We start from the raw sequence: 23017 nt of genomic DNA, 5'->3' as shown, positions 1-23017 counted from the left end.
TGTACGATTCCTGAAATTCACCAATTACTCTGATGAGCCCAGGACCTGACAGCATCCACCTGTGAAAAGCATTGGGATTTTCAGATGGCACCTCACCTTTGATGTGAGCGTGGTTTTGCTCCTGAGCATGGTCGATAGCAATCACAGAAAATAGTCAACCAGTTTTCTTAATGGTGAACTTGCCAGCCTTGAACTCTCAAGCGATGATTGAATGGTTTTCTCACAATCACTTCATATATTGGATGTGGGCAGATAACTAGTGTGTGTAGTTATTGTGGTCAAAGGCACACAACCAATGCACTAACTGCGTCAGTGAAACATTAAACATAGCAAAGGCCGATGTTCGTAAGACTAAATGAACAGAAAGATGAGTAATTGAAACTCCACCATCAGGCACTAGTATTTAATCTGAGCCCAATTCTTCTTTATTTTGGCACACCAGGTTTCAAAATCCACGAGGGATGTGTTGGTAGTTTCCCACTACATAGTATAAGAAATCTTCTGCAATTTATATATATATATATATATATATATATATATATATATATATATATATATATATATATATATATATATATATATATATATATATATATATATATATATATATCAGCCAAGATAACCTGATGAAAGGGGAACCCAAAAGCAATATTTTTTTTCTTCTGAAAACTATTGAAAAATCATTAGTCACAGTCAAATTTGAATGGAAAAAAAAATTGAATTTTTTTGGTCAATCAGTGTCGAAAAAAGCCCTCGAGTGTCGATTTTTAATTTCACCAGTAATGTCACACCTTGGAGCCATATTGATCCGAATGGCGGCTGTACATCGAGAAACAGTGTATTTTGTACTCAGATTCCGACATTGATTCCACTGTCATTCATGACTCAGAAGGTTTTTTTTTTGGGGGGGGGTTGGATACATTTTCAAGGCTTGTGTGAGAGCTAACACACAATGCACAGCAAGGGGGGCATGAGACAAGAGGGGCGGGAGAGTGAAGGACAAAACAGTGGGGAACAAAGACATTAGGAGATCTGTGGAAGGGAGAGGATGGGGCAGGGAACATGGGGTACACAAGATGGACATTACAGGGACTTTCAGGAATGAAAGCAGTGAATTTGAAGGAGGTATGTTTGGGGTGGATTAAAGGGGGTAGAAAAGATCGAGGTTTTGGATGGGGGATGATAAGAGGTGGTGGTGAACGGCTGTTTTGAAGGCCTGGAGGGAAGAATGGGATTGAAGAGAGTGTGGGAGTTTGTTCGAAAGGCGGGAAAAAGAGGAATAAAAGAGTGAAGGTGAGCAGTGATTCGTGATTTTGGTAATTTTACTAGAAGGGGATTGCTGGCGGACCTTGAGCGTCCTGCGGAAATATGGGGGGCGGGACATATCGCAGAAAGAGCAGGGGGGTGGGGGATGATACCGGTAAATGGTTACCGCAGACAGAGGAGATGGTAAAAGACAGAAAGGCCACCTGCCTGTGGTGAGAGAGCGAGAGGCCCAAAGACTCAGCCTCATCGCGGGAGAGACCAATGATCCTAAATGCCTTGGTTTCCGCAGCGTGAAGCCGAGAAAGGTGAGAGGCAGGAGCACCAGCCCAATTTGTATAATTATAAAAATATATATATGGACATATATATATATATATATATATATATATATATATATATATATATATATATATATATATATATATATATATATATATATATATATATATATATATATATATATATATATATATATATATATATACATACACACAGCCTGGTGTGTTGGCGCAGTGGTTAGGGCAGCGGCTTGGGATCCAAAAGGTCCTGAGTTCAAGCCCCGTTGGGCCACTGAATTAATACACCAGGGGGTTGACTCAGCCTGTCATCCTTCCGAGGTCGGCGAAATGAGTACCAGTGTACTGGGCTGGTGTATACCCCGGTTAAATAGGTGTACCATATCCCTGTGTCGTAAGAGGCGACCAGGGTTGCGTCAGGAAGGGCATCCGGCGTAAAACATGTGCCAAATCACTATGCGGATCGGATGATCCGCTGTGGCGACCCCTAACGGGAGCAGCCGAAAGGAGAAGAAGAAGAAGATATATACATACACACACACACCAGGATAACCAATTGCATCAGCAGTGTGATGAGGGATGTTGACCAACACGTCGATTGAAGTGGATTCTCGCTTGGATGTGCTATGTGCCACTAGAGGTGCACATGTTGACGTGTGCTGACAAATACAATAAACTTGATGAATTATGTGATAAAATGCAAAAAAACCCGCATCATTGTATCTCTTTTGGTTTGGTTGTAAATATATTTTAAAACTGGAACAAGACTTTGTGGACAGCCTGTATTTAATTTTGAAGCTTAAAAGGATCTTCATGTAATCAATGGTAAGTTTACCGAATCAAATAATATGAATTAAGCATCAAGTTTTTGAACTAATTTATTCTCTTCTTTTCTTTAAGCCCTCGGTGCATACAACTACTCAAGACATTCCTTGTAGGACCTCCCGTTTTTGAGCTCTTTCAACCAATGCAAGAATAAAAGGCTTCCTTTTTTTCCTTCCCTTTTTTTACTATCATGGTGTTTTTACCAGGGGCTTACCAATTGAGCAGCAGGCAGAATTACATGACGAAGTATGAAGAAAATCAGTCTCCCCATTTACCACATGGGATCATGGAAGAATGGGGAAAAACACAAAACAGTACTTGGCTGCACAAGGGCTAAAAGGATGCACAATCTTTCTGTACTCAAACACTGCCAGCACTAAACCATTCAACAAAAAGCAGCAGCTGCAGAAATATCCAGCTTATGCTGTTTTGCTGTGAATGCCAGGTTGACAAGGTGGAATGAAAATGAACCACAACAATAATGAAGAGAAAGATCAATTCAGATCACTGCTCTGCTTGTACCTTTCTTCACAGTTGCTCAGCATTTCTTTGATGTGAGGCCAGAAACTTGTGTAATTTTGTGGAACCCCCTGCCTCTATTCTAAGAAACAGCTCCCAACCCTTTCTACCACCTCCAAAGATGCCTTGAGAAGATTTCCAACCAAACATCCAGGCCAATGGATTCACAAATTATATTTGCCAAATGGGATTGGATGGAAAAAGATCATGACAACCGAGTACACGAGTCAGACAGATGAGATAAGGAGAAAAATACATCAAATTTGCACACTAAGACAACACCAGCAAAGCTGCTATCATCTACTTTAATAAATAGAGGTTGTGTGGCTGTAGCTATGTCAGCAATATTCATTTGTCGAATGGTCGTAACACTGACCAATTGGGTGTGCCCGTTTTTCCCTTCACTCGTCGATTGGTCATGGTACTGACCAATTAAGTGTGACTGTTTTCTGCGGCATTGTTATTTGTGTCTACTCTTATTGCATCTATCCACATCAGCAAACAATGGTCCATCGAGATGGTGCGGAAAATCACATGCTTTCTTCGTCTCATATTTCCTCACCTAACACAGTCCATCCATCCATTGGGACAATACTCTATGCAGAATGTTGGTGCTGCCGAAGCAGTCGCCTTGACTATTGGTTACAATCCTGGATTGGTCGTCACTCCGACACAGGATACCAGCAAGATGGCACTCATTTTGCTGACCTCAGAAGGATGACAGGCTGAATAAATGCCACCTGGCGTTAATTCAACAGCTGAGTGCGATTTTGAACTCAGGATCTGAGGATCCTAATCCCACCACCCTAACCATTAACCTAACACCAGGCACCCACCACGGTGGTGATTACATTATTGGTGATTGCATGCGGCATTTTAATCACATGCTTTCCTAACCTCGTGGCTCATGCTGGTGATTACTATATTGATCACTGTGCTATCCGTGCCAATTTTACATTTATTTAACTACCCAGACACGAAGCGGCTAACCGAGTTCAGTGGGTCGACAAGAGTACTCCGAACAAGGGGGCGGAGGTGCCCGCTGCTGTGATAAAAATGTAAACTTGAAGAAACATCAAGCAAACCATAATGCTACACTCCTTAGCTCACAACATCACACACCAAGGCTTGATATTTATTATTGATACAATTGTTCAAAGGCTTTTTGTAGGGAATTGTTTGTAAGACGTAATTTGTCCAAAAATTTTCTTCATTCATATTTAATTCATTTCTCATGTGATCTTTTTATTTGAACTCACCATCAAAGAATCACAAATATTTGTTTGTCTGTTTCTTTAAATATTAAAATACATCAAACCTTTTCACCTGCTCCGTTCTTGATAGCAGAATATATTTTTTCAGTACTCAATAGCATCAGCTGTAAGCTGCAGTCCATTTTATGATAAAAAGCTATATAAATGGCCTAAAGTGGAGTGACTGAAAGGCTCAAAATCTGCTCGGTAGTCTCACCAATATACCTACATTGCATGGATCCTGATCACAGAGTATCAATATGAATTCAAAATAAGTTCCTATTTATTCAGCAGAAAACTGATGTCACTCACTTGCAGGTGGGTTATGGATCACTGGAGGTTGTTGGACATTTAGTGGGTAGTTGAGTGCATTGTTTCCAGGGGGATATGGTTTCGGCTGGCCAGGCATGTTTGATGGATAAGGGGGAGCAGATGGATATCCATGAACAGGGTATCCCTGAGGTTGAACAGGTACTGGGAAAACAGAGGAGATTCCCTGTGAAATGAAGGAGTTGAGAGAGCATTAGTGTTAATCACCTTGTCCTTTTCCTTTTGATTTTTTACATCTATCTTAGGCGCATGATGGTACATTTACTTCAATAAGACGATGAAAACATTTAAAATCTGTAATTATAATGAGGTTGGCACTTGGTCGCATATTTATTGGTCGCCAGATCGCATATTTATACCAGACTGAATATTTTATGTTTAGTATTCCACTGATATAGGCCGAATCTGCATCCAGACCTTAGCCAAAATTGGATTGTCTCACACACATGTTTAGTGGCACACACACACACACACACACACACACACACACACACACACACACACACACACACACACACACACACACACACACACACACACACACACACAGACACACACATATACATATATATATATATATATATATATACATATACATATATATATATATATATATATATATATATATATACATATATATATATATATACATATACATATACATATATATATATATATATATATATATATATATATATATATATATATATATATATATATATATATATATATATACATATATATATTTATATATTGTTACGGTTGAGGAAATTCGCAAACCACCATTCAGGTCCCGTAGGTGAGATATCTCTGAAAGTACATGTGTAGTTACCCCCAAACCCGTTGTTTAGAGGGAATAAATCTGATTCATTCGGGCTGCGACCCTTTGAGATAGCCGTTTTTCTGTTCTATCTTTATTTTGAACCAACCACGTCTCAACCGCCATCACACAACAACCACCAACGGCAACGCCGCTTCACAACAACAACAACAACAACAACAACAACGCCAACAGCCACGACCTTTACCTTCACAACTCGCTCCCGCAAACATCGCATCACCGCCATTCCAAACGTCGCCATGGCCATGGACCACCACTTTAAACCCTCCACCACCTTCGCCTCTCCTTCTGAGGCCATTCCCGCACCGCTTGTGGGCACCGAGCGTCAGGCTGTCCTGGCCTCGTGCGGGACGCGCGCCGAGCCGCAGGTGCAAAGTGCGGCCTTTCCGAGGAGAAGTCGGATCAGGAATGATACACGCCCACTTCTGATCCGTCCAATCAGCAAGCGTGGGGCGGTTTGGCCCCACCTCCAGGCGCGTCGGTGTAGAATCGATATATGCAAATTCGAGGATCAGGGGAGACTCACGCCCCTTTTTCTCCATCCAATGGGCGAGCGTGGCTCCACCCCCGAGCTCGTTCTGATCCAGAAATTTGCATATGGGTTCTCCTGCCGGACTATAAAGCGCCGAGCGCAGGGCGAATTTGGGCAGTCAAGTCGGGTCTGGAGGAGAGTCAGTCTGTCGGAGGTCAGAGTCTGTCGGGGTTCGGAGTCTGTCGGGGAGCTGCAGAGAGAGGAAGCCTGGAGCCTGGAGCACGGTTGAGGTGATTTGCTGCAGTCGGCTGAGGAGAATTGCGGAGGGGACCGGATAGCTCAGGTCCGAGGCAAGGAAGACGGCGGTCGGCGACGAGCTCGCAGTGGAGTCGCTCGTCGCGGGACCCAAGCAAGCCAGCTATCCTCTTTCCTCAGAGCATCAAAAAACCCCCCCTTTTTTCCCCCCATGCTGAGATAATGCGAAAAGGGGGCCCCGTTCCCAGCCCACTCCAAGCAGCGCCAACGAAACCCGCGAAGGAGCGCGGAGTCGGGGCATTGCCACGCCGCCACATTTGCGGCTCATCACAAGACACGGGTAGGATCCACCCGGTCTCGCGGCCCACAGGCCCCGTCTGTCCCCTTGTCTTTGAGCGTGGCCCTTTTCTTTTGCTTTTGAGTAAATGTGTTGTTGGTGCCGTCTGTAAAGTAAAATTGTGTAAGTGTTGCCGCGTGCTCGCGTAGTCGGTAGTAGATCTGCATTGTTGTGTTTCTTTTGTTACATCTGCTTTTTGTGCATAATTGTTGTAATTGTATATGTGTGCTCTCCGTGTGCCGCGGAATAAATGTGTATTATGTTGAACTGTTTTTCCCGTTTCGCTTCGTCTTTTCTTTAATTGAATCTCCATCTTGCTTCACGTAAAGGGTTGGTAGTGGGCTTAATATGCCCGATTATTAATCGGAACCGTCGAGGCCGACGATAACACCGCATGGTTATCCCGATAGTACAGAACGGGTCGCTTAAGTGGCCCGTGTCCGGAGTCGACCTGCAGCGAGGTGCGATCGCCCGGTCTACCCTCCGCGTGGGTACTTACGTAGGTCGAATTTGGCGAACAACCCTATCCCACGCGGGGGCCGATTGGCACGATTGTGGTGAGGCCGAAAGGCCCACCCGTGACTAGCTCCCGGCGTTAGTCCGAGAGGGTCACGACAGAATTTTCCGTCATGTGGGCGACGTGCCGCGATTCGAGTTACATGGCCGATCGCACGCCGGCGGGCGCGAATTCGCAACTATATATATATATATATATATGTATATATATATATGTATACATATATATATATATATATATATATATATAGTTATATATATATATATATATATATATATATATATATATAGTTATATATATATATATATATATATATATATATATATATATATAGTTATATATATATATATATATATATATATATATATATATATATATATATATATATATATATATATATATATATATATATATATATATAGTTATATATATATACATACAGGGTGGTCTAAAAGTCACTTTACCCCTATTGTTCTTGAACTCTTTCAATATACAGGTTTTATTGTGCAGTACTTACAATAATTAAGTTGTCATTGTATCTGTATGTCCTCCATCATTCTTCTGAGTTAGTGTTTCCGCATACCAGAGCGGGCGAGGGCAGAGGGGGAGGGACGGAGGGAAGTGCGAGCAATTTATCAGGGGTAAAGTAACTTTCGGGCTAACCTGTATATATATATATATATATATATATATATATATATATATATATATATATATATATATATATATATATATATATATATATATATATATATTGGGTAGTCGATCTAGTCCACTCTTATGAGTATTTCCATCGATATGTTGGGTAGTCGATCCAGTCGAAAAAAAAATCTCAAAAAATTTTTTTTTGAGATTTTTTTTCTCCCCTTATTATCAGTATTTAAAATGGCGATTTGAGTTAATACAATGGCGATTTCGATGAAACTTGATTGGTAGGTTCATACCATGACCTAGTTGTGTGCAAACGAGAACCGTTGCTATGGACACCACCGTTGCCTAGCAACGGGACTTTGAAAATTTTGAAAAATCATAAAAAAATATTTTTTCAAAAATCGGGCCACGTGCGACTGTGGGCAGTACATTCAGCCATATTGTCAAAAATTTCCAGCCGGATCCTATGAAAACTGTCGGACAAGATAGACTTTGAATGAACCCTGGTCGAAAACAATAAAAAAACGAAGTTCGTTATATTTCAGAGACTATGAGTCAGATATACATGAAACTGGTATGGTAGGTTCATGGTATGTCCTAGTTATGTGTGAGAAAGAACCGTTGCTATGGACCCCTCCGTTGCCTAGCAACGGCCGAAAAACCTCTAAATGTGGGGTTATTTTAACGAAAAAAACAATCTGCAGCATTAACCCTTGAAGCTAGAATCATGAATTTTCTTGTGCTTAATCCTTAGGTCATTCCCCATTATATATGGACACACACACACATACACACACACACACCCGGCACAAATATGTATATCTACATATACATATTTGAGCCGTGTGTGTGGGTGTGTGTGGGTGTTTTTCTTACGATTTGCCAGCCACACCTTTTTACCCACGGGCCTCAAACTTGCCATGAAGGCTGTTCACTCCAGGGCAGTTTTGCACCACAAACCTCCCCCCAACACCTCCTCCCCACGCACCCCCCATTCCACCCCCTCCCTATGAGTGTTGGCTTCCATTACATATACCGGGTATACCCTTTCACCCATGGAGCTCACTCATGCTTGGCATGAAGTGTGTCCACTCTTCCAGGAGAGCAGCTTCTCCAACCCACACCCCCACCCACATTACCCCCTAACTGAGGGTGTTTCTTCTGATTTGCCAGTCACATCCTTTGACACATGGTGCACAAACTTGGTATCAAGAGTTTTCACTCTCCACAGGAAGGTTTTGCCCTATGACCTGCTTATTAAACAATGCCCAAGACCCCTCGCCCCTCCCTCTCCACACTCCCCACACCCCCTCACCCACATCAATCTATGGAGAATAAATTCATCTATTTCGACTAAATCAATATAAGTAGACTCAATTAGAGTAACAAAGCACGAGATAGAAGCCAAGAAGCTGAGAAAATGTTCAAAGGAACACCTACCCCCTTATTGCCAATCGATCACGTGTGCCTTACAATCCATATCTGACATGGAGATTTAACTCCCACCTCAATGTGAAGCTATGCAGCAGTATTCAGTCAATCAGGGATGTGCTAAAAATGTCAACAAGGGTTGCAACATGGCCATCTGCAGACTCCATTGTGTTCAGCCAAGAGATGAGATGCAGATGTATCAGACTGCCAGATACGCCAGTACCACTGAAGCTTGCTGGAGGTTGCTTGAATTTCGAGTGCTTGAACACAGCCCAACAGTGATCCCACTGCAAATTCACCTGGAGAACGGAATGTCAACTTCACTGAGGAGAGTGCCAGATAAAAAGCACAAGAACCACCCAAGACCACTCTCACATCTTTCTTTGACCTTTGCACTTCTTACAGGCAAAAAACAAGGGCCAGTCCACACTCCAGATAAGCTTTTTGTCCAAAATCTATGATACGCAAGTGTGCCAGAGTTTTTTTTTTCACGTGGAACACATCAAGCAAGAAGTGTCAAAAGTGCCATGTAGGAGAAGATGTCTTTCATGATGATGATAAAAAACCTACTTTTAAAAGGAGCAATGCTCTTGGAAGATTGTACAATGTCCATCCTTGGCAGCATGAATGCTTTTATCTATGGTTGTTGTTGCATGACAAGAAAGGCCCTGTCTCATTTGAGGACATCAACACTGTCCGAGGCATCCAAGGTTACACTGTCAGAGAGGCCAGCTGCCTCATGGAGCTGCGAGAGGATGACCAACATTGGCAATTTTTGCATGCAAGCTGTTCTCCATCAATGCTGCACTCACTCTTCACCATCTTTCTCACAACTTGTGACCATAGAAACCCATCCTCACTGTGGGTACAAAACAAGCAATGCATGGCAGAAGATGCTTCCTCTGAATTTCACTTGAAAGCAAGGTAGCCAGACAAGGAATACAACGACTACATCTTCAATGATGCACTCAAGTGTTTGTCAAACACTGTGGAGCTAATGGGAGGCCAAACACTGGATGTGTACGGATTGTTGATTCCAGAGCGACATCAAGATGACAACCAACTTGCGAGAGAAATGATTTGAGAGAAGTTTTATGTCTCACCGCGTTGCATTTCTTAATCATGTTGAACCAACAGCCGCAGCTTACAGACGACCAAATTGTTATTTATTACAATGTGATGGCACATATCAATTCTAGGATTGGAGTATTACTCTGATTCTCACAAAAGTTTGTTCCAGTGGTTAAGTCGCATTGGCAGCTGCAAGAAGTGGGTGGTACTGCTGCCCAGCTTCCTCAAGGCAGACGAACAGCCTATTCTACATTTAAAATCACACTCAACCTGACAAGCACATAATCACCAATGTGTGCCATTAAACGTGGCTCAGATTTGGCATCCCTCGTTCAGGAGTGTAAAGTCATCTTCTGGAATGAAGCTACAATGTCACATTGACTGGCAGTGGAAGCTCGAGACCAAACTCTGAAGGACATCCTCAAGAGCAGCAACCTCATGGGAGGGATTTTGTTGGTGTTATCAGATTTCTGCCAAACTCTTCCTATTGTGTGTGGTGGCATGAAAGCCAATGAGATTGATGCCTCAAATCTTCATATATTTGGAAGCAAAAAAAACAATTCTTCATTTGATAACAAACATGCAGTCATTCCTTCATGGTTAGCACAATGCAGGTCAATTTGCAAAGCTGCCGTTGACGATTTGAAATAGCCAAGTGCAAAATCTTAGCGATGGATATTTCATCAGTATACCACAGAATATGGGGACCATTGTATCTTTAGCCAAATATTTTCAGTCGAGGGGGTATCCACACTTACCGCAACACCACAAATGCATAGAGGTAGCTGATTGAGTATGTGATCTTTGCTCCACACAATTATTCATTGAAAACCATCACTGGAAACTTCTGCAGATCTTCCCAGGACAAGCCACTTCATACAAATCAGTGGACAAAACCATGATTGATGATGAATCAGTGACATACCCCACGGAGTTGATGAACAGCTGAGAGGCTTCAGGAATGCTTCCTCACTACCTCCTTAAAATAGGAGAGCCTGTCATGTTGTTACGCAAACTTTATTCACCAAAGCTTTGCAATGGAACTCGACTAATCATCAAGCAGTTGCTGCCAAATTTCCTAAATGGCACCACCACCAATGGACCAAACAAAGGAGAGCAAGCCATGATTCCAAGGATACCGATCATTCCATCAGACACAAGCTTGCCTTTTGACTTTCAACAAATTCAGTTTCCGATCAAACTCTGCTTTGCCTTCACAATAAACAAATCCCAAGCAGAAAGCCTCAAGATTGTCAACATCAGTCTCCAAGAGCCCCAGTCACATATGGCCAGCTGGACGTAGCAGCTGGCAGAATGGGAAGCCCCAAGGGACATTTTTTTTTTTGGAATATACACACACACACACACACACATCAGTTTTATAGAGGAGTGCCTCTCCAGGGTCGACTGGTTTATCAAATTGAGAATTAAATTATCTTCCCAGTATTGGCTGCAGTAGAATCCTACGGAGATGTTGAGGGCTGTAGCTCTGCTAAGCTCATGCCTATTAAGTGGATCCTTTGCAAATGTTTTGCCAGAAGAGCTTTTTAAAAAAATTCAAATGATCTTGATGTGCTTGCATGCATACGTGTGCACATGCACACACACACACACACACACATGCACACACACACCCCTTTCCCCAAATGGAACCAACATTCAGAAATGAGAAGACAGACAATGTCAAACAGGAACCAAAACAGGACTTATTTCCTCTTTTTTTTATACGTTGAAGGCCACAGGCATGGACTAAATAGTCCTCATCAAGGCCAATCCTTAAATAAAAGAACTGCATAGAGAATTAAGAAAAGAGAGAATAAAGTGCGGAAGGAAAATGAGTGAGTAAGACAAATGTATGATGAAAAGTATATGATGTTTGTTTGCAGAAAAGAGAGATTAAAGCGAGCTCAGTAGCTATAGTTTGAGTGAGACAGAAAGTAAGACCAGCAATCCTGACACGGAGAGTGTAAGATGGTTCCGGGCACCACTTTAACGCTCCTAAATAGAACGGGAGTACCACACTGGGCGGTTGCTGTCCACAATCTACTACATTTATGATTCCTTATGTCTTTTTCTGACTGTGCAAAAACCTTCATTGGTTTGTACAGGCCTATATTTCCATTAAATGATATTTGAAACGCTTGATACACATACAGTGTGGAATTGCTGGGACAGACATGGACGTGGTACAACGTACAAAACGACCATTTTTCTTTGTCTGAATTTCCTTGACGTTATCTTTATGCAGTTGGAAACTGAGAAGGTTCGTGCATACCAGTGCCATATTATAACACTTGAATTCATAATATACTACTCAAGCTAATAACAATATTTATTCCACCAGTTATTTTCTGCAAATCTGTTTTAAGACTAATGGGGAAATTTTGTTGACCACACATTTGGTTTTCAGAATTTTAATGGAAATCTCAGAGGTTGAGGGATACATTGGTGGTTGAGGATGTAGATTCAAAAGATTTTGAATCTAAGTTGCTGGAAACTGTTCGATGAGGATTACTTTGTCATTTCCAGATTGTCAGTAATATTCCAATTAGCTCATCAATGATCTTCAATGAGGGGGTAATCAAACGTTGGATCAACTCTTTATATGCACAGCTACACAAAATAAAAATCCATAACTGATTATATAAGTCAATTAATAAATCAATAAACTTGCATTTCTTTACTGGATATAAATAATTTTGTTCTCAGCTTGTGCTTTAGCATTCAAAATTTGACAAATATGATATACTACTGGATACAGGTTTGCCATTGTCCAGCCAACTATTCCAACTGTGAAAGTAATCTTGGAGAATATCTCATGCTATAATACGTGAAAAAGGTGACACAGATATGACAGAGCACAGCTCTCTCTCTCAATCGAGTGCAGCCTGTGGCTGCTGGTTGCATCATTGGTTGGGATGTGGCTATGTCACTGATGCAGTGTCCCCCTTACCAGTGCACTGGTACTCATTTTGTTAACCTCGGAAGGATGACAGGCTGAGTCATCCTCCTGGTGTATTAATTCAGCGGCCCAACGGGGATTGAACTCAGGACCCAAGGATCACAAGCCACCACCATAACCACTAAGCCAACACCAGGCTGAGAGCACAGCTATAATAACAATAATAATACTACGACTACTAATAATACTATTCCTTTTGTACTATGAATGCGCATCGGGCTGCTGAGGCAGTTTCATTGGGAAGGAGTGCAGTTGGCAATGTCAGGTCAGATCAGATCAAGATCTCTGACTTGCTACAGGTGCCATGTAAACCTGCACTAACCTGTTTCATGGTCGGGTTATCATCAACTAAATGCACCACCCACCAGGTTTTCTGGTGAGGAGGGTGTATGATATGAACACCCTGCAGGAATAAAACCAAAAACTGTCAAAGGGTGGAGGAACTCCTTGTGAGCCATCGGTCATCCATATCTATTGTCCAACTGTGTCTGCAGACATCCTCCTGCAGTTGGGTTACTTCTTATTAGGAGGTTGGTGGCAGGATTTGCACTCCAGCCACCGTAAAACCCTTCGCTCAGCAAAAGACAAGAAATCCATCTGATCCACCAGCTGTTGAGTTAGATGTCAGTGGTGTTATTATCCCTATAGCTGAGCCTCCAATCAACTGTGATCAACCTTTGTTTGTGGAAACACAGGCTATGGTGAAACGATTAAAATGGGGGTAAAGCTCTTGAGATCTGTGGCATCCATGCTGAACTTCTCAAGGCTGGTGGAAATGCTGTACTGATGTCGTTGCATGTAGTTCTATGCTCTGCCTGGAACACGAGCATCATCCCAACTGACTGGAAGAGGTGCCATGTTGTCCCTCTCTGGAAATGGAAGGGTGATCATCAAGACTGCAACAACTACCGAGGGGTGACGCTGCTCTCAGTGCCAGGCAACGTCTTTGCTCCAATAATTCTTCATAGGGTTTGCCATCATCTGCTTCAGTAACAGCACCCAGAGCAGTCAGGCTTTACACCAAAGAGGTCAACGATTGACTGAATCCTTGCCCTTCGGTTCCTCACCGAATGCAGACGAGAGTTTTGGCGTGGTCCTCTTGCAGTCGATGTTGATCTCTGCAAAGCATTCAGATGCCCTCTGGAGAATTCTTAGTCTTTATGGCGTGCCACCAACCAAAACTGATCAATCTGATGTCTGAACTATACTCTGGTACGGAGAGTGCTGTGAGATGTGGTAACACCATCTACAACTTATTTCCAATTGTTACTGGAGTTTGTTGGGGGAGTGTACTGCCCCCCACATTTTTACTGCTTATATTGACTGGATTCTGGGGAGGATGTCAGAAAGATCAAGCTGCCGTGCGTCATTTGGGAATGTCAAGATCCCTGGCCTTGATTTTTCAGATGATGCAGTCATCTTTGCAGAGACTCTGGATATCCTTTTGGGGGCCCTTGTCGTGCTGAATGAGGAGTCAGAGCCACTGGGATTACGGGTTTCCTGGGTCAAAACTAAGATCCAGGCTTTCAATGACGTCTTGGTTGCTGCTATCTTGTCTGTACCTGTTTTTGGTGAGGATGTTGAGGTCACAGAGAGATTCCCTAATCTTTGCAGTGATATTCATATCTCTGCGGGCTGTGAGCCAGACGTCAATAGACATCTGGGTCAGGCCTGGGGAGTCATGGATTCACTGGATCATGGGGTGTGGTGCTGTCGTTAACTGTACAGAAAGATGAAAGTCCGAGTCTTGAGGTCCTTGGTGCTTCCAGTCTTGCTCTATAATGTGAGACTTGAACTCTGACCAGGGATCTGAGACAGACTTAATTCATTTCATACCAGGTCTCTTCAGAGAACCCTTGGCTATCACTGGTCGGACTTTGTGTCCACCGAGCGGTTGCTGAGAGAGATTCAAATGAGATTTGTTACCTGCATAGTCCGTGATTGTCAGCTGCGGCTGTATGGACATGTGGCTCGTTTTCCTGACACTGTTCCTGCTCATCAGATTCTCCCAGCGAGGGAGCCTTGTTAGTGGAGGAGGCCAATGGGCCGATCACATGCCTCATGGTTGCAGCAGGTTTCTCAGCATCTCAAGGAGATAGGGACAGACCAGGCATCTGCCTGGAGGATTGCCAGACAGAGGCCCCTGGAGTACACATGGAAAGTGGACGCAGCGACACACTGCTCCGGCGCCTGCTCGCATACCTGACCTGACCTGAGTACAGTCCTGGGCTTGTCACCACTCAAATGCAGGTTACCATGAATGGTTAAAACCCCAGTACACTGGTACTCATTTTGCCAACTTCGGAAGAATGACAAGTTGAGCCAACCCTGCCTGTTATTAATTCAATAGCAATGAGGGCTCAAATTCAGGACCCTTCGGTCCCATGCCAGCCATCTTACCTGCTAAGCCAACACCAGCTGTACTTTTATATATAAAAAGATTATCTATATATTTCCATATTTTAACGACCATCAGTTCAGTGTGAACTAATCTCAATATATATTTCAGTATTATTTGAATATAGGCTGGGCCATATTTACAATGGCATCAATGGTGCCTTGGCACCAGACACACACTAAGAAGGAGCCCATGCTTTTTGAATCCAATGTTTGATTTTGTATTTTATAATTTGTTGTTTATTTTATCGACACTTGTGTTTATGTCCATCTGCTCTTGGGATACTTTTGTTGGTACCTGAGTGACAACCACCTCGACTGACAACTTAAACTTGCGAATAGTGTAAATAAAACATGTGCAGCTGTTTTTCTGTGTTAAAGACAACTTCTGTGGCCATCTCCTATCTTTCACAATGCTTCCCCAAATTGTGGCCCACAGAAGGTTAATCTGGCACTGCAGGCAGTGAGTGATAACATCCAGTTTATCTCATTTGACCTTATCTTTCCTTTTTCCTTATGTCACCTTATTTTGTCAACAGAGGGTTCAAAGAGCAAATGAAATTGACTGTTCAGTTTGGCATCACCAGCCTAACCCATGCTAATCCCAAGTTCAAATCCCATATACTCTGTTGATTTGTCCTTTGAGTGCTTGATCTGCAAATGATTTATGTACAAGCTTCACCATTAGCCATACAAAATAAAAAAATAGCTCCGCAAAGCGGGCGTAACCCCTCAGCCCATGCATTGTAAAAGGAAGCAGTGATATTACGATGATGCAGTCAGTTGGAGCACGTTGGACGTCAAATCGAAAAACAATCAGACTTCAAGATGGCTACCGTGGCGGCTAGTGAAAATCACAGCGTGCCCATTTTCGAAAGAAACTTTCCTCTACTCAACTCCAACACACACCCTGCAAAAATGGATTCAATCGGACAAGGCGTACTCCTCGAAATCGACGGAAACCAATTTCAAGATGGCTGCCATGGAGGCCACATTGAAAATCGCAGCGTGCCCATTTTCGAAAGGAACCTTCCTCTACTCAACCCCAACATACCCTGCAAAAATGGATTTAATCGGACAAGGCGTTCTCCCCGAAATCGACGGAAACCAATTTCAAGATGGCTGCCATGGAGGCCACATTGAAAATCGCAGCGTGCCCATTTTCGAAAGGAACCTTCCTCTACTCAACCCCAACATACCCTGCAAAAATGGATTTAATCGGACAAGGCTGTGCTGTATCACGTGGTTGGGTTTCATATATCATGACTAGCCCGCTAGGGGTGGTAGTAATGTACATCCGGGCACGCAATAAAGCGGAGTTACTGCTATGCTCTCACTCTCCCTGTTCCGCTGCACCTCGGACATTACAGTTGGCGACGAGGATGGTTGATCGACGAGTCACGGCGCACGGACAGATGCCCGTTTTCATCGGAGACGACTTCGAATTGTTTTCGGAACAATTGGGGTGCTATTTCCACGTGAATGATGTGGACGACGAGAGCAAGCAAAAGTCGATCTTGCTCGCCTCGTTATTGACGGAGCATTATCGACTACTGAGTGATTTGGTGGCACCGGACAAGCTCAGTGGGAACACGCTGTCGTTTCAGGACATTGTGCAGAATATGAAAGCACACATGGCGCCAGAGAAGTCATTACAGCTCGCTCGATACCAGTTCGATCACCTCGTGAAAGGTACGGGGGAGCGCGTCGTGGATTTCGTAGCACGAGTGAAGCATTCTTCCGTAGCCTGCAAGTTCACGGCGGGGGAGCGTCCAGCTCGACTCAGAGATCGCTTTATTTCCGGTTTACAAGAAGCAAAAATGGTTTCGGCGATTCTACGGCTGAAGGGTGGAGCCATTACATTCAACTCGGTGGTCGACACTGCTACAGCTGTCGAGCAGACTCTCGGAGATGTTCGGGCCATCGCCGGCCACAGAATACCAGATGGCCCGGGGGTCTACGCAGTGTCACAAGCGCCCAAGGACGCACGCACGACCTTCGGTGTGGGATGGGGCCAGACGTCACCGCGCGGCCGCACGAGCGGTGAGGTGACCCCGTGGACGTGTTTGGGATGTGGAGGTCGACACCTGCGGTGTGTGTGCCCATATAAAAACACCATGTGTTTACATTGTCACAAGGTGGGTCATCTGAAGCGTGTGTGCTGAGGGGCGTTGGCCACCGTTAAGGTCATGGACGGCAATGGGCGAGGCGACCTAGGGCGGAACCTGCAGCCGATGATGAGCCTGTTTTCAATTGGTCCTGCGGCGGCATGCCCGATGACGGTGGAAATCGAAGTGAACAAAACGCCAATCACATTTCAGGTTGATACGGGAGCGGCTGCGTCGATCATAGGTGAACAGACCGCGCATAGACTCAACGGCCTGAAGCTTATCAGGTCAAAGCTTACACTGTTCACGTACACCCGCGAGAGGATAACGCCAGTCGGAATGGCAGACATGTCTGTGGTCTACCAAGGCCAGGTCACCACGCTTCCGTTGTATGTGGCGCGGGGGAGCGGGCCATCTCTCCTAGGCCGGGACTGGCTGACCCGCATCAGGCTAGACTGGGCCGCCGTTCACCTTGTGCAACCCGTGCCGAGCCGATGGGAGGATCAGTTGGAGAAGATTCTTCAAAGACATCAAGGTTTGTTTTGCGACGACCTTGGGAAACTCTAGGACGTGCAGGCAAAGCTCTCCCTGAAGGAGGGGGTGGTTCCTCGTTTTTGTAAACCACGACCGGTGCCGTATGCCCTGCGGGACAAGGTCAAGGGTGAACTGAATAGGCTGGAGGCCTGTGGAGTGATCGAACGGGTGTCGTATTCAGATTGGGCCACCCCGGTCGTCATGGTGCTGAAACGGAATGGAGATGTCCGATTGTGCGGGGACTTCAAGTCCATGGTTAACCCAGGGCTCAGCATGGAACTGTTTCCACTGCCGTCAATCGATGAGATATATGCACGATTGGCGGGGAGTCAATACTTCACGAAGCTAGACCTGCGTGATGCATATTTTCATCTGGCGATGGATCCCAGGAGTAGCGAGCTTTTGACAATTAACACGTGTCAAAGACTCTATTGATATACCCGACTTTGTTTTGGGATTGCTTCAGTCCCAGCCTTGTGGCAGAAAGCCATGGATCAGGTTTGCATTGGCCTGCCCACTCAAACCTACCTGGACGATGTGCTCATTGCGGGGAAACGGCGGACGAGCACCTTGCGAACATTGCCCAAGTGCTGACGAAGCTGAAAGTGTGCGGCCTGCGCTTGAGCAGGGACAAGTGCGCGTTCTTCAAGCAGCGCTTAGAATACCTCGGGCACATCATCACACTGGAGGGGCTGTTGAAAGGCCCTCGGAAGGTGGAGGCATTTCACCATATGCCACCGCCTCGTGACAAGACGGAGCTGCGCTCATTCATTGGTATGGCACAGAATTACCAAAGGTTCGTGCACGGGCTCAGCTCGCAGTGTGTGCCGTTAACGCAGTTGCTGAGGAAGGACGAGCGCTGGGCCTGGGGGCCTGCACACCAGGCGTCGTTCGACCGGGTCAAGCGGCTGCTCACAGAGGATATGGTCCTCTTGCACTAATAGCCTGCGCGTCCGCTCCTATTGGCATGCGACAGCTCTGCATACGGCATCGGGGCAGTGCTCTCCCACAGGATGGACGATGGTTCTGAGTGGCCTGTTTGTTTTGCATCCCGAACCCTGTCCACAGCAGAGCAGGAATATGCCCAGATCGAGCGCGAGGCTCTCAGCCTCGTCTGGCATGTGCGGAGGTTTCATCAATACTTGCTGGGGCAGCATTTCACTTTGCAGATGGATCACAAACCACTTCAGTTCATCCTGAGACCCGAATGCGGGGTACTGGTGGTGGCGGCCATGCGAATACAGCGGTGGTGTCTATTTCTTGCTGCCGACAGCTACGATATTCAGTTCCGAAGCACCGAGAAGTATGCTAACTGCGACGGGCTCTCACGCTTGCCTTGTGCGGAGGGTCCAGCTTCGTCTGAATCAGCCGACCGGGTTGATGTGTTTGCACTGAGCCAGGTCCAAAGCAGGCCGATCATGGCCAAACAGGTCGTAGTGGAATCAGCTCATGATCCAGTGCTTGCCCGTGTCGTTCAGGCGATTTCTACGGGGAATTGGAGCGATCTAGCTTCAACACCGTCATTTCAGCCTTTCGCGTCGCGCGCATCGGAGCTGTCGTTGATCCAACGGTGCGTTTTGTGGGGAATGAGGGCGGTGATTCCACTGAAGTTCAGGTAGCAGTGTTTGGAAGAACTACATTTCAGTCACCTTGGCGTCGTGAAGACGAAGAGTCTTGCTCGTAGCCATTTGTGGTGGCCGGGGTTGGATAAAGACATTGAGCAGATGGTTAAGCATTGCGCCATGTATCAAACAGATGCTGATAACCCACTTCGAACTTCAGGACTATGGCCTAACCCAGCCAGGGCCTGGAAGAGGGTCCATGTGGATTTTGCGGGGCCAGTTAAAGGCAAAATGTTTTTGATTGTGATCGATGCTTTCTCTAAATGGCCGGACGTTGTAGTAATGCAGCATACATCGGCAAACATTGCGGGAGAAAAACTCCGGACGATCTTTGCTAATAAAGGAATACCTGAGGTTCTGGTCTCCGATAACGGTCCGCAGTTCATCGCAGGTACATTTGATGAGTTTATGCGTCAAAACGGTATTCAACGTCTGAGGTCCGCACCGTGTCATCCTGCCATGAACGGACACGCGGAATCATTTGTTAAAATCTTGAAACGGGCTTTGTCTAGGGGAGGTGTTGCACCTGTGCAGACAGTGATCGATGTCTTTTTGCTCCAATACAGGAACGCTATTCATCCTGCCACCGGCGATTCTCCTGCCATTCGTCTCTATGGACAGGCGTTGCGGTCCAGACTGGATTTGCTATGACCTGGAGGGTCGGGGAGTGGGGCGGTGTCACGTCCGATGCTGCTGCGCGGTTTCTATGTGGGACAGCGGGTAATGGTGCGCGATTATTTCCACGGTTCCAAATGGGTGCCGGCTGTGGTCTCTGTGGTACTGGGGCTGGCAAATTGCATGGTGCGGACTGATGGTGGGGAGGTGTGAAAGCGGCACATGGACCAAATGCATGATCCCTGTTCAGCGTCACCCCCCCCCCCGTGCCGAGCGACATGGGGCCCCCACCTGTGATGTCACCATGGCCAGGCGTTGTATCGCCAAGGTCAGATGTGTCGAGGCCCGCGGGGTGTTCACCTGATTCAGTCCTGCCCGAGGACGACGGGCAAGCTTGTCAGCCAGGGCAGCTGTTGTTGCGGATGGGGTGAGTCCAGCGAGCGTGTCACCTCGACCTAGCCGGGAGGCGTCTGAGCCTGGGCCATCTGGCGGCGCTGCCCGCCCAAGGCGGGTCAGAAAACGGCCGCGGTTCTTGGAGCATTTTGAATGTTGATTGGTTTAGTTTAGTCATTTTATAATTGTCATTTCGTCATTGGAATTGTCATTTTACGAGGGGAGGAGTGTGCTGTATCACGTGGTTGGGTTTCATATATCATGACTCGCCCGGAGGGGTGGTAGTAGTGTACATTCGGGCACGCAATAAAGCGGAGTTACTGCTACGCTCTCACTCTCCGTGCTCTGCTGCACCTCGGACATTGCAAAGGTGTTCTCCTCGAAATCGACGGAAACCAATTTCAAGATGGCTGCCATGGAGGCCACATTGAAAATCGCCGCACGCCCATTTTCGAAAGGAACCTTCCTCTACTCAACCCCAACATACCCTGCAAAAAATGGATTTAATTGGACAAGGTATTCTCCTCGAAATTGACTGAAACCAAAAGTTGACAGACGGACGGACGCCCGGACGCCTGCCCAGACAACGCCTATGACGACAATACCCCTTAGCCAATTCGGGCTGAGGGGTAACAAGAAGAGCAGTGGGTCGAATGCATACCTCCGCCACGCCACGTAATGCCTGATCCACGAGAACATATCAGGCCCAATTAATCAATTTTTGAAATATCAGGCTATGTATCCTTTTTGGGCCAATCTCTCATTGGTGAAGAATCACCTAAAAAATTAAATAATTCTCACATCCAGATCCGGAATCTGATCTTCACCAAAATCGAATTCCTTCGTCCTAATGACACACCAAACCTGTCCACCAAGTTTCGGCCAAATCCGTCCACAACTTTTTGAGATACCGTGCTATATATCGTTGTTGGCCCAATCTCTCAATGGTAAAGAATCACTTTTAAAATTCTACTAGTCGGAGCCGGACCTGGATCTTCGCCATAATCTAATCAGTTCGTCCTTGTCACACACTTAACCTGTCCACAAAATTTTATCCAGATCCGTTTACAACTTTTTGAAATATCTTGTACACAGGCAAACAAACAGACAGAAAGGGGTGAAAACATAACATCCTCACCTTCGTTGGCGGAGGTAAAAAAAAAAAAAGAGATGAAATAAAATAACACAAAGCTATTCCTCCAGGTTTAAAGGAAAAACGTCGCTAAATTCCTCCAATACTCGGGACAAGTTTGCATGCTTCATACAAGGAAACTTTGGCATACGATAACATTTGGCTGACCTCCCTTTTACCATGCACACACTTTTTCATTCACACCCAATGCAGGTAATGCATTTACAGAGCTAATCCGAAGCAGGTACTTTAGGTGTTGCACCTGCAGACTATGGCCCGTGCTTTTGAATTACAGTGTGTCGTTTTTAATGTTCACTGAAATCCAGATGATTCAGTCTGCTTTGGTCCCTTACCCAAATGACAGGTGTGCTCTGAGATTCAGCTCCTTTTTCACGGCACTGTACTCAAACTGCAGTTTCTTTTAGTAAAAACAACCTCGCCAAATGTAAACCCCAAACAAAACTGCCCAAGGGCAAATACGCCACCAACTTAGCTATTCTGCTTCCCAGATTAAAAAAATTTCCTCGTTTTTTTTAGATGAAACCCCTTTCAATCAAAGTCCTTTATGTTGAGTTCTCACATTCATACCCCATAAAAGATAAATCGCAAGTACCTGTGGCGGTCTCTCTCCAGTGCCTTGCATTCTTGAGTTGTGCACTTACATCAGCATCACAGAGGAAAGAGGCATGTACAATTTTTCTTGTTCGATTTGTTTTTCGTGACGTCAATGTTCAGCCCACATTGCACACACCTCTACCGGGGTCGAAGTCACGCACAGTTAAAGAGTCATTTTAGGAAGTTACATGATGTTGCAAGTTCTTGTTGCATCGAGAGCCTCAATTCATGCACAGCAGTTTTGAAGTTTGTGCAAATTATTTGGTTCAATGTTTTGACAATTTAATTAATTGTAGTATATGCTCCTGGTGGACGCGAGAACCGAATGTGCAAGGACTGATTGGTAATTCTGTACCTAAAATGGAAGAAAATTAAAGGAGGACAATGAGTTAGTCAGTCATTTAGCAACCTGACACAATGCTGTAATACAAGTCGGAGCAGAAAAGTCACCACTTCACTCGGTCTGAAGCTGTTATCATCAGGTCCTCGACACCAAGCCACAATACACTGCAATATTCAGCTAAGGAATGACACACCTTTCAACTTTGGAATTTCCAACTTCCTCTGGAGTCCAC

The 23017-nt window shown here is 45.0% G+C and overlaps 1 protein-coding gene across 1 annotated transcript in view; it reads right to left on the bottom strand.

Moving 5' to 3' along the window:
• Nucleotides 1-22580, bottom strand: part of LOC147034938 (transmembrane protease serine 2-like) — a 115691-nt gene extending 93111 nt beyond the window's left edge. The window contains exons 1-2 of the mRNA XM_085891513.1: nucleotides 22441-22580; nucleotides 4472-4655 (exon numbers count right to left, since the gene is read on the bottom strand). Of these exons, the coding sequence (XP_085747639.1) occupies nucleotides 4472-4655; nucleotides 22441-22470 (214 nt within the window). The 5' untranslated portion in view covers nucleotides 22471-22580. The remainder of the gene's footprint in view (nucleotides 1-4471; nucleotides 4656-22440) is intronic.
• Nucleotides 22581-23017: the final 437 nt, after the last annotated feature.

Source organism: Eptatretus burgeri, chromosome 1 (genome assembly GCF_056783735.1).
Source record: "Eptatretus burgeri isolate ZD-2024b chromosome 1, Ebu_testis_v1, whole genome shotgun sequence".
Classification (NCBI taxonomy): domain Eukaryota; kingdom Metazoa; phylum Chordata; class Myxini; order Myxiniformes; family Myxinidae; genus Eptatretus; species Eptatretus burgeri.
Note: the sequence above shows the minus strand (reverse complement) of the source record. Positions and strands in the feature narration are given on the sequence as shown.